A 15,465-nucleotide genomic window follows, 5' to 3' on the forward strand; every position below is an offset into this window, starting at 1 on the left:
GTATCCTCCATTGTCTGACAATGACCCTGGAGAACAGGGGGAGGAATTCGATAATCAATTTAATCTTATATGGACTTAGGAGAATCTATGGAAAGTCTACAACCTAAGCAAGCTAGGCATACAAGGAGACAGGATTCATCTGCCAACTCCTACCCAGCCTCATTGGTATTTCTAATGCAATTTCAACAAAATAAAAATGTTTATATGCACTCACCCATCTATTTAAAAAGGGAGCGATGGTACTGTACAGTCCTCAATACTCTCTCTAAAGGCAGGAAAAGAGCTTTAGCTATTCGACTCCTGACTTATTTTAAAGTATTTAAAAAAAAAAATCCTGTAGATTCTTCACTGCCTTTAAACTCACTCATTCTCCCTACTACATGGTTTCCTACAGGTGTTACATAGCACAGAGGATAAACCTTTGGAATGGATTCATTTATACCACAAGGGCCATAAAATGCTAACTGCTTATCTCACCCTTCTTACTCAATTAGAAAGTTGGGGGATGACCTGATATCAACAATTATATGAGTTTGACCCTTGCTGTATTATGTTACCCATAACTATCGGTTTTTACAGAACTCTATGGATTCTCCAATTTCATTCAGTGATTACTATGGAAGGAGATAAAATCATGATGAAGCTGGTAAGTCATGGGATTTTCTCATTCAAACTGAATCTGTGATTTAAAAACTTGACCAACCTTCTCACATTTCATAGGCGGATACTTATTTTGTTGATGGCTCACCTAAGAGTATAGGAAGGACTCAATCTATTAATAATTCTTTTCTTCAGCCCAACATGTGGGAATGGCTGTTTTGATTCATCTATTATGGTGAACTCATGAACCCATATTGTTTCAGACCCTGCTTATGTTGTAGGCTTATCTCATCAATAGAAACTGCTTTAATTCTGTCTTCACTTGCTTCCATTACTAGAAGAACGACAACCTCTGCTGACATCCTGCACGCGTTCTTTGTTAACCACATGCACGCATGCTCTAACTCACCTCACTGGTATTGCTATAGGAGGAAATAAGCCAGCTGATGCACTAATATGCCCCATTTTTACTTTTCCAGAAGAAAACTGGGAAAGGTATGCATCTGTCATTGCATATAGACACACTGAAACACTAACAGATTCTTCTCCAGTTCCTCCAGCCCCGACCACTAAGGTCAATGGTGAGAGCAAGGAGACGATGTAAGTCACCAGAAAGAGAGCTAAGTCCAACTAAAGGGCAGAGATACTGACCACACCATCCTGAGTCTGCCCACCTGCTCATAACGTGGCCCCATACACAAGGGAGAAGTTACTTTACTAATGAGTCCATGTCTGTACTTGGACCTTCGGGCCAAAAGAGACTCATTCATCTGAAGGGACTGCATTTAATCTTTCCTTGGGATTTAAATCACTTCCTATTTGCACAGCAGAGCATAGCATTCCTATGTCTACTGAAGGCAGGTATGGGCTGACGGTTTACAAGATACTAGAACTACTAATTATAAACTTCTTTTCAAACTATTCTCTAGATTCTTCTTCTTCTTTTTTTTTCTTTTCTTTTCTTTTTTTTTTTTTTTTTGGCGTTGGGGACCGAACCCAGGGCCTTAAGCGCTCTACCGCTGAGCTAAATCCCCAACCCCTCTAGACTCTTCTAATCAATTTAATGTAACCAATAGTGCTGGACATGGTTTGGATCCCTGATCTGAGTGGCGGAGTATTACTAACAATGCTTTCATTGTTCTAAGGCTACTATAGTTATCATATTGACTGATAGGATATTCATGTATCAAATGGTAATTAGATTTCTCTACAACGTCTCAAAAACAAAACCACTCTGGACATCTTGTGTTAAAAAAAAAAGGGAAGGATGATGTCTGACCATGGTGTAAGAATGGAATCATTTGAGATTTCTGAGTTCTTATGAGAAAAATCCCAAGAAACCAACACGTGCACCAGTTTCTTCAAAAACACAGAACTGTTCTTGGAATGAGTTTTTGTGCTCCTCCCAGATACATGAGGTAGGAGTGAGTTTACTTCAGATTACTCACTACAACTGGCTACTGTTATCGTTTCTATGCCTCTATGGGGAAACGTTCCTGGTGAGTACAGAGTTGCCCTTATGACTGGACACTTTACTTATGCATAGACTTTAGTCCAGCTCATTTACTGGCTCCAGTCTCCCAGTTCCCACGCTCGACAGCAGTAAACAATACTGATGTTGATTCTTATCATAATAAGGCTTGAGCTAGGAAGCAGAATGTTACAAAACCTAGATTTTCTCAAAAGCCATATAAAACGCCCAACTATGATGAGGTGGATGTAACTCTCGCCCAAGAGTCCTTTCAAGGTTGGGTGAGACCGTGTACATCTATAACATTCTGGATGCCTTGGTACTGAGGCAGGACTGAGAACTGGAGGCTACCCTGTATGTTACGCAATTACCAGCTTTTAGTTAAAAACCCTCGCATTACTATTTAACTGTCAGATCGTATGCATGAGGGTAAGGCACACACGGATATATTGGGAGTTGCTCTCCCTGCTTCTCTAGCTTCCTTCCCCTTTTAGACAAGGTTTCAATGCTCTCAGAGCGAAAAACACTTATTACTTTAGAGTAAAAATAGAAAACACGTGCAAATTCCCTTTGCAAGTCCCAAGAAGAGAAAAACACAGCATGTCAGTAGACTTCATGGTCTTTAAGGAAATCATCCTCATTCAAAGTTTAAGAAAGCTAAAAATCCATTGGGTTATTGATGATAATTGGCAAGCAATTCAGAGAAATGAAGGAAAATCAGGACTTTTGTGATTTTTGTATGGGTGAGTGTGATAGTGTTAATTCTGAGATTCACCAGAGAAAAACCAATCACACTATTTTGGGCCAAATTTGAAGGAAGCTTTATTAGATATTAAATACTGACCAAGCGATGGACTTTGGTCAGGAACACTTCCTAGAACTTCCAGCTGAGTGGCCTGGAGACACACGTTGTAGGGGTTTTTATGGACAAAACTCACTGGCACCATGCTTCCCCACAAGGCTTTACTATTTCCCAAGAACTACTCTTAGCATTCCAGGAAGTTACTGGGTCCTTGGATGGGTGGGGCTTAAAGGTTAATTTTGAGTACTACGTTAGCATATATTATATTGAAAGCAGATTCTGATTAGAATTGTTAGTATTTAGTACTGGGTAGTTTACCAGATTATATTCCATTTTATTTATTTATTTATTTATTTATTTATTTTGAGCTGAGGACCGAACCCAGGGCCTTGCGATTGCTAGGCAAGCGCTCTACCACTGAGCTAAATCCCCAACCCTATATTCCATTTTATAACTGGGTACCTAAAAAAGTTTGGAATGTTTTTGAACATCTAAAGTCCATAGTAGAAGCTCTTATAATTTATTCCTATTCACTGGAACACAAGTTCCAATCCTGCTGGGCTTTAGAGTAATTGATGGCATGGCATAGGCATTCTTGAGAAGTGGTGTCTCTGTAGTCTGGAATAAAAGTAAGAGTAGAAGGTTAAAGACAGGCTCCAGGGTAAGATCAGTTTGTATAGAACCAGAGAGAACAGTCTGTGGAAAAGCAGAAGCAGTTTGGGTTGGCTGGAATACCAGAAAGAAGTAAGAAGTTTTAGCAGGGGGCTTTGGACAAGAGTCCTAATACTTTAGCTCACTTGACCGAGTCAACTTCAGTTTCTTCATAAAGTTGGAGTAGGTGGTGATGCTTCATGGAACTACACAGGGCTGCATCTGACCCAACTAAAACTGGAAGATGGAATGAGCAACAAATACCCAATTCTCTCCTCTTGCGATTTTTAACATTTTAAAAAGGTATACATGGGTTTGCTCACTTCCACGCAGGTTCCCAAGAAGGCTAGAGGCGCTCAATTCCCTGGAGTTAGGAAGCTGTGAGCTGCCTCATGTGAATGCTGGGACAGAACTCCAGTCCTCTGCAAGGACAGCGATGGCTTTCAACCTGAGCCATCTCTCTCCAGCTCCTCTTTCTCACTCATACACATAGAACAAAAAGACTACCAGAGTAGACTGCCTGGCTGGCCTACGGTCAAATCCAGGTCTCTGAGTCTTATAGGTAAGAGTAAAGGGGTATTTTTCCACAGATTTGCTGAGCCTTATAGAAATCTATAAATAAATCTTTTAAGTCACTGCCTGACACTGAGCAAAAAACTCAACAAAGGTTAGCTTTTTTTTTTTTTCCGAAGCTGGGGACCGAACCCAGGGCCTTGCGCTTGCTAGGCAAGCGCTCTACCACTGAGCTAAATCCCCAACCCAAGATTAGCTTTTAAAACCGATACAAAATGGCCCCAAACCTTTGTCTATTTTCAAAGCAGAAAACTTTAAAAAATATACAATCTCCTAAGCATTTATTTGGTGGCAAAAGCTGACCAGACAGTATTTATCCATTTCGTTTTCCACTCACCCCCAGCTGTAGTCTGAATATTTACAATATTTGCATTTTTTCATTCCCTCAAGTTTTGGGAATTTAGGACCTTGTAGCAAGCCAGGCTGGCGCTTTATCACCTAACTCCAGGCCCACCCTGTACAAATATTAATAACTGATTAACAGTCCCTGAGTCTATGGCTGTTACTGCCCCCTCTATAATAACAATCACAGAATCTGAACACTGCTGAATTCCTAAGCTTACTGGCCCCAAACGCTCAACCTCTCAGTTAGGAGAAAGAAGCTGGACACCGATTCCTTCTGTAATCAAATGGAACATTCCAACTTCTGCAACTGCATTAAAAAGTTTCTGAAGCAAATTGTTTTAGAGAATGGCTCCTATACTCCACGAATGAGAAAACTGCCCTCCTCCCCACCCAAGGAGACCCACTAACAAAGACTTCTGAAGGCGACTCCGGTAATGAGGGTTTGGCTTCAGAACAGGCCTTTAACACATGGGGGATGGAGGGGCCCAACACGTGTGTATTTCTGTGTAGTAGGCTGTAACATGTCTACGGTGGGGCCTGGTTTTGATACTTCAACTTTAGGATTAGTGAAGACATTACTTTCGGTTTTCAAGGCAGGGAGGAAAAAAAAAAATGGTTCAAGCGTTCTAGCTGAGCCCAGATCCTTCAAAAGGAAAACGTCACTCAGCCCATGGCATCTTCTGTCCCGGGTAGTCATTTAACGAATGGGTAATTACGAACAGCAAGAACCTTGTCACACAGAATTATCAGGCGCCAGACCTCCCCGTAAGGGTCTCCCCTCCACTGCCGTTTTTTATTAGAAATTAGGGACTAGGATATCGGTGGAAGGGGTGCCAAAAAAGCTGCCCTTTAGGGTTAAGGGAACAAAGGGAATCCGGGATCAACCGGAGCGAACCAGCCCCAGGCCGGTCACGCCGGCGGGATGTGGGGGAGGGTCGCCCGCTCCCGCCCTACCCCCCAAGTCTGGCATGACGTGGGCGCCCCGGAACCCGACAGGCGCGACATTAGACCTCTCGGTCGCCTGGTCCCCGGTGGATCCTCCCCATCGAAAGCTCTAGAACCTCCAGGCCCCCGGGGACCCCCGCGTCTTCGCATCATCTCCCCCCAAGCCTCGCGCCCCGCCGCAGGCGCCCGAGCGGACTCACCCGGCAGGATCCGAGTCCTAGGCGCGGCACAGTGGCGACGGTGAATCCAGAGAGACGGGCAATGGAGAACCGCAGGAGGCCTGATGGACCGAGGCGGCACCGACACGGCTCCTCCCGGCACCGGAAAAGGAAGCAGGGAGGCTGGCCCGGCCGCCCGTTATTTCCGCCCGCCCCGCCCAGCTGCACTGCGCCTCCAGCAGGCTGCCCATGGGACTGCAGGCAGGGCCGCGTGGCTGCTGGGGCCTGGGCTGTTTCCTCCGTGTGGAGCGCGGGAATGGGACAAGCCCGTGGCTGGTGATGCTCGCCGCATCCCAGGGACTGCGAGCGCATTTTGGATTCCCTATGTTCAGCGGTTTTGCAGACAGGCTCCAAGCTGACTGTCAGTAGTCCAGCTGAAATCGAGGGTAAAGAGATGAGGGAAAAGGGAAGTCTTTCTAAAGGTCTTGAGAATGAAAACCTTTGAAGAAGCTGTCTGCAGAAACCGAGTGGCCAATTAGAATTTCAGTACTGTGGAGAGATTGGAATGTTGCAGGTGCAGAGGCCGATTACCTTTTCTTGGGCTAGTGCTAGCCCTCCAGAACAGTCAACTCCGCGTCAAAACGAACATCTTGTGGCAAAAGGATTAAAAACTTTTAGAATCTATTAACAGGCAACTAGCTTCTGCTAATCCAAAAGCCAAGAATGTCATCGGATAGTGTCTTAGATCTACAGAAAAGCTACCTCTATCTTGATGTATCTATCCTCCAATGTACCCGCCAGTGTGTTTTAAACTGCTTGGTTTATGGCATTCTCTGTTCTGTAAAGCTAAAAACGTCCTGATACTGGTTTCAGGTTGGGACATAGAATTTGAGGTAACTCAAATTTGTGTTCTGGGGTCATCCTCATTCAAAATGGCTCCAGAATAAGCTATCTCTTATTTCCCTTTAAGTTTTAAATTGAAAACAGTGGTTCTTAACCTGTAGGTCATGAACCCTTTGGGAGTCGACTCTTTCACAGGGGTTGAATATCAGATATTTATATTATTCAAAACAGTAGCAAAAAGTTATGAAGTGGCCATGAACTAATTTTTATGGTTGGGGGTCACCACAACATGAGGAACAGTATTAAAGGGTCACAGCATTACCACTGCTTTAAGATGAGGGTTGTTGGTTTTTGCGACTGGCTTCTGTTTCTGGGAGCCTCAAAACTGACATACTGAAAAGCAAAGTCTGAGCATATACATAAACTTTCTAGTTTTTTCCTTCCTAGACTTTTGATTTGATATTTCGATGTATGTCAGGTCCCAAAGAAACCTGGGACAAGTACCTGTGGTTTCACCCAGCACTTTGCACTCTACTTGCTACAGCAAGCCTATCTAACCTGACCTCTGTATGACTTCATTTTTATTCAGCGTGCTCCTAAATCTGGCCCTCCATCCCTCACACTCTTCCTTTCCACACCCCCATCTCCCCCGCAACCCCCCACCATGGCCCTCCCAGATGCCACCGGCTGTTCTCTCCCTTATATCTACAATAAAACCTCTCTTCTCAACCTTACCTGGAAGTGGTCACGTCCTCACTTTCATCCAAAGGTAGGAAAGCTTTGCAAACAAACACGCAAACAAACAAGCCTCACCGGCTTGAGGCGTGGCTCAGCAGGTAAAAGTACTTGCCCAGCAAACTTGACATTCGGACTTTGACCCTTGGAACGAAGGTAGAGATAAATAACTCCACAAATTGTCCTTTGACCTCATACCTGCTATTCCCCATTCTCTCCCCCCCCACAGTTCCCAATACCAACTGAAAAACAGAACCACAAGGCTGGGGCCAAGGTTTTGGATTAGCAAGTAAAGGGCCTCGCTCAAAACTCCTGACCACCTGAGTTCGATCACTTACATCCATGTGAAAACCTAGGCACTGTGGCCAGCAGTTGTAACTCCTGCATGCTATACGGTTGGAGGCTGAGAGGCTAAGCCTCAAAGTCAAGCCACAAGAGAATCCCCCTCAAAAAGCTGTCCTTTGACTTTCACCAGTGTAATTATGGTATGCTCCTGATTTTAACACATGCACACAAATCTTTAAAAACGACAAAGCTTTTGGATTTCATATATTAAGATTTAATTAAGCGAAAATTTATTCAGATAAAAACTTTCAAACCCACAGAAAGTGAAAAGAAATAGTATGGGCTACACACCATGATTAACAACATAGCTTTGTGAAATCATTAAACTGTATATTCAAGTGTATATAGTTCATACTTGGCTCACACAAATGTATCCAATTCTAGCAAAGCCAGCATAATTTAAATAAACTTTCTTGAGTTTCACACCATGATTCCTAAGTCTGAAAGCTTCGATTTAGCCATGGTAAGAATGATCTTTATTTCCTGCAAATGTGATCAGCTTTCCAAATAAGGCAAACATCAATTTACACAGATCTCATGAAAGGCAGAAGGAAACTGCTATTATCTAGTTGTAGAGTTTTAACCATAAACCCAAATTGTTCTATTATCTCCATTTTCAGAGCAAGTCAAGAAAGCTTATTACAGACAAGTGAATATGATTTTGTATGCCCCACAAAGGTGCTACTTTAAAAATGTGTCATCCTCAATTAGTACTGAAAAACTGTTATTAATAACTAACAGTTAATAATAACTGTTTTCAACTGTGATCCAAGGGACACCTTTACTGAATGAACATTCAGGAGACCAAGGGACAGCACCATTACCTACATGTCACAGGAAATTAAGATAGGATTTAGGACTGAGCAATCCATTCAAAATTACAAAGTAGGAACACTATCTTGGAGTTAGTTTTGTCCTAAAGCCTTTCCCACTGGATAGCTTTTCCTTTACATTCCTTGTCTTCTTTTTTTTCCCCCCGAGACAAGATGTAACCCTGGCCTGGAACTCAAGAGATCCACCTGCCTCTGCCACCCAAGTGATAGGACTAAGGGCCTGTGCCACCACACCTGTCTCCAGGATTGTCTTAGAATTAAGTATGGACTCTGTGAAATTTGCTCTGCCAAAATAAAAATAGAGTTGCCTACTGGATTGTGACTATAGTTAAAAATGATAACTTCTTTAATGAAAAGAGGGTGAGAGATCTCGAAGCATCCGTGTCATAGGAAAGAAGCACTCTATTACTGGATCTATAAAGCGATCCAGACTGCAGAGATTGGAAGTTGATAATTTGATTTATTTTAATGGCTTTAGCTTATGAATAAGTGATAAAGGCGTATGTGTTCTTATTATAAAAAGATGAGTCTTATTTGTACATTTGTTCTATGTTTTAAAGGATTCCTAATTACTAAGACATTCTTAATCTTATTTATAATAAGTCGAAACCTTAAGCGAAAGCCATTCTTTGACCAGAGTTAGCCATTAGCTGAAAGTCAGCAAAGAATACAGGTTTGCTTACCAAATCAATAAATCTAGCCACAGGCTGACTAAAAGCTTCCTTTAATGTTCCTGCCAGATCCCCTTTAAATTAACATTCCCTCCATTAATTATTTAGGCCATTGATATGGTTATGGATCTGAAAAATCACATATAATTCTTCACAGAAAAAACACCCAAGGAAACTTATAAAAAGAATCCATTCGGCATATTTCAGTAATCATAGCATGACTCAAGATGTAGGTTTAAATTAACAAAGAGCAGAAGGGTCTGTCCTAAAAAGCCTCAGGAGAAATGGAAAAGTCAAGTTCATTTCCTGGTTGTGCAGGATGACTCCCAGAGCAGTTAGCGTCTGGTCCAGATGAGCTATTAGCGATAAAGTGGTTCCCTTTCGCTGTCAAGACTTTTTCCCTGAGGTAATGCCTAAATTCTTGGTAACTACCTTTTTTTTTTTTTTTTTTTTTTTTTTTTTTTTTTTTTTTCGGAGCTGGGGACCGAACCCAGGGCCTTAAGCTTCCTAGGTAAGCGCTCTACCACTGAGCTAAATCCCAGCCCCCTAAATTCTTAATTTTAATAGTTTATCTTGTTTCTTTTAGCTCCATCCTCTCTCTCAAATAAACTCTACACATTTCCACCATACCAACTGCTTTTCTTTCAACTGCTTTTCTTTCTTCTTTCTCTCGTTTTTTGTTTTGAGACAGGGTCTCGCTATGTAGATCAGGCTGGCATTCAACTCTGAGCGATTGCCTGCCTCTGTCTCCCCAGTGCTGGGATGAAAGACGTGGGTATCCAGCCCTGCATTAGACACTTTGTCAACTGGAATCACTACCACTCAAATGTTCCAAATTCAACTAAAGAGTTTTAACATTTTTATTTAATTTAGACTTCCTTGCATACTTCTTAAAATTTATTTATGCTCATTTGGCATAAATTAGTTGCATTTTAGCTATTTAACTCAGTAAATAGTTTTTGAATATTGATGTTCATCACAAGAACACAGTGAATGTGTATAATTTCTCTAAATTCCAATCCTTAAATTTTTTGTCACTCTCTTCTCTTTCCTTCACATTAAAAAATTCTCTTCCCAAGTCTTTATATATCTCTACTTTCCAAATTTCTTTTATTGTAGTAAGTATCAAAGGAAAGATACAAAGCATTTCAGAGTATACAGGTCTCTCTCTCATCCTCATTTAATACACAGTTCAAAGCTACACATATGGCAGTATTTTGAAAATATTAAGTTGTTAATACCTCGAAATTGAAAAGAATAAAAAAGCCAGAGAAAATATATCATAAGCAATCAGTCTGAAGTATATTAAAAGCTACGGATTTTGACTTTCATATAAATACTAGTTTTACTACTATAAAAGACATATTTCACTTTTCTTTACAAAACTACCTTTTAACAGAATATTCATAAGCTAGTCATCCTTTAGATAGTTCTGTACTGATAAAAAGTTATTTTTAAAAGAAAAATGTTAAAAATTATTGTTTCACAGAAACAGAAGGTTTTATCAAATTCTGATATAGAGCTGTAATTCTGAGTCTTACCATATTATAAATTTTCTTTCATCAAAGATGGACACTTAGGAAATGTTACACTGGTTAATAAGATGAGCATCTCAGTAACTACAAGAGCCGCAACAGAATGAGGTAGTCGGGACTGTCTGCTGTCTGCTGTCGGGAGGTCAGCGTCGTCCTGGACACTGGTCACCCTGACACCGGTGCTCACAGCCTGAGCCTCGTCACAGCTCTCTGTGAGCAGCTTCCTCACAGAGATCAATACGATCTTTAGACCACTGAGAAAAACTCTAGAAGACAATGGTAATTTCCCACTTAACTGTAATTGTTGAAAACTTTAAAGCGATTACGTTTCTTTGGGGTAGGGATATTGAGATAGGGTCTCACTCTGTAGCCTAGGTTATTCCAGAACTCATGTAGATCCTTCTGCCTCAGTCTCCCAAGTTTTGGGAATACAGGCATGAACTGCTATAATCAGTAAAAGCTATTGCTAAAGAATGGTTTTACATTAACAGCTCCTCAAGACCAGGAAAGACAACTTTAACATATATACAACAAGGAATAAAAGAATTATTTTTTGAGACAAATTCTCAGCATACAGCTCTGACTGGCTTAAGCTTGCAGCAATCCCTGCCCCTCTGGTTTTCAATGCTAGGATTAGAGGCATGCATCACCATGACAACGAGAAACATTTGTTCTCACTCAGAAATGTATGAGCTAATGTTCTTTCAATCAGGTTGAAGCAAATATTCTAATAGAGCTGAGCTTACATCAAGAAATAAATTATCAAAAAACAAAGAAAGAAAAGAAGGAAGAAAGGAAGGAATTATTAGCCATGCATGGTGTCGGATGCCTTTAATACTTGGGAGGCAAAGGCAGTAGTATTTCTGGGTTTGATGACAGCTTGGTCTACTCAGCAAGCTACAGGATAGCCAGGATAGCCAGGATAGCCAGGATAGCCAGGATAGCCAGGATTACATAGTGAGACCCTGATTTAAAAAAAAAAAAAAACAAAATCCAAACCAAGCCAAGCAAATAGCAACAACAACAAAGAAAAAGAGAAAGGAAGGAAGGAAGAAAGGAAGGGGAAAAAGAAAGAAAGAAAGAAAGAAAGAAAGAAAGAAAGAAAGAAAGAAGCCCATCTATTACTAGCTGTTCATGGTGGCTCAAACCTGTAATCCCGAAATTCAGGCTGAAGGAGCTCAAATTTGAGGTCAGCCTACATGGAGAGACACCATCACACACAGAAAAAAATAAGTAAAATAATTAGTACAATATTTAAAAGAGGCAGATAGCTCAGCACAAGAAAAACTGGCAGTCTGTCAAAGTCAGTCCCTGAAGAGGGACCAGGGCACCCCTCACTGTCTGGTTACTGTAGGCCCATGACCTCATATCACGGAGCTATGGCCACGCCACATTAAATACGTGAGTTCTGAAGACAGAAATGAGTGCTTAGGATGTAAATACCAAAAGCAATAGTAAGTTCCTAAACATTGAGCTGTGTTTTCGTTTGCGTCTTTATTTAAGTTCAATTTAAAATAATGAGAAACTCTTCAGTGTTCTGTTCCTGGTGGATGCAGGCGCTGTTCAGAAGCCATGCATTTTCACCTGGGAACCAGAGCTCCTAAAAAAGAGCTAAGTAGATGCAACAGTCCGTAAATTAAGAGAGAAACTAGTTGCCTTAGCAACCCCCAGATTCTAACACTGCTATTTTGCTTTGTAAAGCTTCCAGTAAGAAAAACACAAATTACGTTCACCTCTGGGTTAAGGGGATGCTGTATTTGGATTAACTGATGATCCTGCCATACTGCAGAACAAATAACACCTCTGGGACAGAGCATTCTCTCTTCTCATAGAATAACAAGCAAGCAAGCAAACAAACTTGTTTTAGTTAATATTTAAAAGGAAAATATGTTAAGCTCCATTTTAAATCATTTTGTTGTTTAACATTCCTATTAGCAAATGACAAAAATCAGTTACATTGTAATGGGTTGGTTATAATGCTCATCTTTACTAAAGAATTTCAAAATAAAGAGGATAGGTAACCATTCTGTCAGACAAGAACACTGACAGCATAGATTAGCAAACTATTTCACACGTAGGAAAGAGCATAAGATTGTTTAAAAAAATACAGAATATTCAAATGTGTACTTGATGCCTTGAAATTGCAAATATGCCTGGACCATATGCAAATTAAAGGAAAAGTATACAATTTACATGGTAAAAACAAAAAACGAATCACCTGCTTAAAATATAACAAGTGTATCAGAAAAAAAAATTGATCTGGAATTAAAACTTAGGGCACGGTTTTATTTTGGATTCCAACTGCCTTTGTACAAAAATTCAAAGAGGCATAAGAAAAATAAACTATTGAATGAACCTATGTTCGCAGGTGGACATTCTAACCTCTCCACGTCACTGTTGCTCTGGCACGTCAATCCTGAGTAGCCTAACTTTTGATTTGTAATGGTATTCCTTCAGGTACAATTTCATAGGAGAAGGAATTGGAAGGGCATCGATGCCATCGTACGTTGTACAGTTACAAATAACTGTTCTGCAAATGTGCTGCAAGGAAAAGGGGAAAGTCCGGATTAACGGAGTGGATAAAAGTGGCTCAAAGAACATACAGGCACTTGGGTCCTTATAATGTTCTAGGAGCCCAGTAATATCAGGAGAATGGAAGACACAAGGATCGTGGGCATCAAAGCTAAAGTTATGATTCCACTGTTCAATCCTAGCGTGAAGAGAACGACTATAGCGCCTAAAACTAACAGAGAATAAATAATCTTCCTGGGCTGAATCTCGAAGTAAAAAGGTGCCCTCTGGCTTTCCTTCTAGCAGAGCCTCGGCTGCGTATTTGTCCATAACCCCCCAGTAGCACGGGTTGTTACTGATCTGGAGGAGGTCTGGGACAAGGCAGTGCACGTAATCAATCTGGGTGTGGAACTTAGGAGGTGCCTCCAACTGCAGGATTTCGTCATCCATTTCCCATCTGGGCTTGTTCCTTTTCCTGGAGCTTGTGCACAGTGTTATAATTTCATCCTCTGAGTCCATATCACTGTCTTCCATGCTGTTGTTGGTGACCAAGTTCATCAGGGAACCAGTCACATGACCACCTGCACATGAAGCACTGTTGGTAGTTATGACACACGGCTGGACACTGGTATGTGAGAAACAGGGTAGGTCGTCTTCTGTGTTTCTTCGTTTCAGTTGAGCATCTCTCGGTCTCCTCTCACACAGGTCTGTGCTCACCCATTCATCTGAACTGGGACTTAGAGGAACAGTGTGCCGTTTAATAAAATGCCACCTAAAGGCTAAGTCTGATCGAGGTGGGAAAGGGCACTTGTCTAACATGAGTTCACTGATATGAATCTTTCTTTTAGATGGAAGCCCTGGAGAGTGGCGACCACCACAATTCTTTATTGGAAAACACTGCCCCACGGCATCTTGCAGTTTCTGTTTAAGGGATCGGCCTAAAAATCTATGCCCACAGGAATGATCTAAGTCCAACTCAATGGACGAACAGCTAAGTTCCCTTTCCTGGCTCCTCAGAGGGACTTCAACGCTCTCAAGAGTACCTACGGCCTCAGACTCAGAGCAGCTCTCACTCTTTCTGGACCAAGATAACTTCTTTCCACTCCACACATAACCGTCCTTCCTGTCAGCACTTCTACTCCGACTTGTTTTAGGCCGCACATCTACATTTTTACTATTGTTTTCAGCCATTTTAAACGAATTCTTTACAATTTCCAGCGTTATAAATACTGTGTTTTCAGATTTTCTGAGTGGAGGTTTCTTCTGGGCACTTTCTTGACGGATCTAAGAAAAAGAAAAAAGGAAGTCATTAGCAACCTGTTCACCTACGCTAGATTGTAAGTTAAGTCTTCCTTGGACACAAGATGAAAAGCCTAATTGGCCCATGAAAGAGTCCTGGCCATGCTGCAGGGTAGCCCCAGGAGTCTTGTTCCCACTTTAATGTACTGCTCTACCATATTGGGATAGTATTATCTAGTACTATGGAGGCAAGATAATGGATTCCTTTGTCCTAGCTAATTTTCAGTATGTGTCCTCCCTCAGCCATAAGACAAGCTTGGATAGAACTAATTCCCAATTTTGCAGTATGCCTTAGGCCTATTTCTCCTTCCCTTATTTTTCTCTTATTGGTCTCTATGTGGCCCAGGCTCGCCTTAAACTTGCAGCATTTCTCCTGACCCCAAATCTATGCTACAATTGCAGGCATGTGTCATTTTATCTGACTTTCACTTTAGTTTTCTTATTTCGCAACAGGCCAGTGAATTCTTAAGAATAGTTACAAATCTATGAGCTAGTGGTTGAGAACTAATACCTGTATTGTTTCTTCTCTTGTTTCCATTTCTACTGATTCAAACAAGAACAATTTTAATTTGTAAAGTTTTTAGAATTTATTAAGTAAATAATTACCACTGAGCAATAGGAATGCCAAGTAAATATTCCTAAATGAGCTTTGCCAATTAATTTCAATAAGTGGTTACATCATTATCAATCTATGCAGCTTTTAGATGTATTTTACTCTCGTTTTACTCTTACATTCTTGATCACTTGAAAATAAGCAGGTAAATTTCTACAGGGCATTCCTTGGCTACACACACTAGAATTTATAATGGATTTGCGTAACTATTTCTAAAAACTTTTTGGTCATTTTAAATTCTATTTGTGTGTTAGTGTGTTTACGTGTACCATGTGCATGTAGATTCCAGAGTAGGTTAGAGGTATCAGGTCCCCTCAAACTGTAACTATAGGCGGTTGTGGGCCTCCTGGTGTGTGTGTTGGAAACCAAACCAAGGTCCTCTTCAAGAGCAGTAAATCTCTTAACTTCTGCGCCATCTCTCTAGCCCCACTTTATTTTTAAATGAAGCAAAAGTTAAGCTAGGAATTGAGAGTCACAGTCTTTTTTACAGATGGTTGTGAGCCACCATGTGGTTGCTGGGAATTGAACTCAGGAC

General features: G+C 41.1%; 1 protein-coding gene across 1 annotated transcript; it reads right to left on the minus strand.

Moving 5' to 3' along the window:
* Positions 1–9,816: 9,816 nt before the first annotated feature.
* Positions 9,817–14,769, minus strand: Socs4 (suppressor of cytokine signaling 4). Its single transcript, XM_032917648.1, has one exon. The coding sequence runs from the start codon at positions 14,207–14,209 to the stop codon at positions 12,899–12,901; it is 1,311 nt and encodes a 436-aa protein (XP_032773539.1). The 5' UTR covers positions 14,210–14,769; the 3' UTR covers positions 9,817–12,898.
* Between the last annotated feature and the right edge of the window lie 696 nt (positions 14,770–15,465).

The sequence above is a fragment of the Rattus rattus genome, chromosome 12, assembly GCF_011064425.1.
Source record: "Rattus rattus isolate New Zealand chromosome 12, Rrattus_CSIRO_v1, whole genome shotgun sequence".
In the NCBI taxonomy this organism is placed as follows: Eukaryota; Metazoa; Chordata; class Mammalia; order Rodentia; family Muridae; genus Rattus; species Rattus rattus.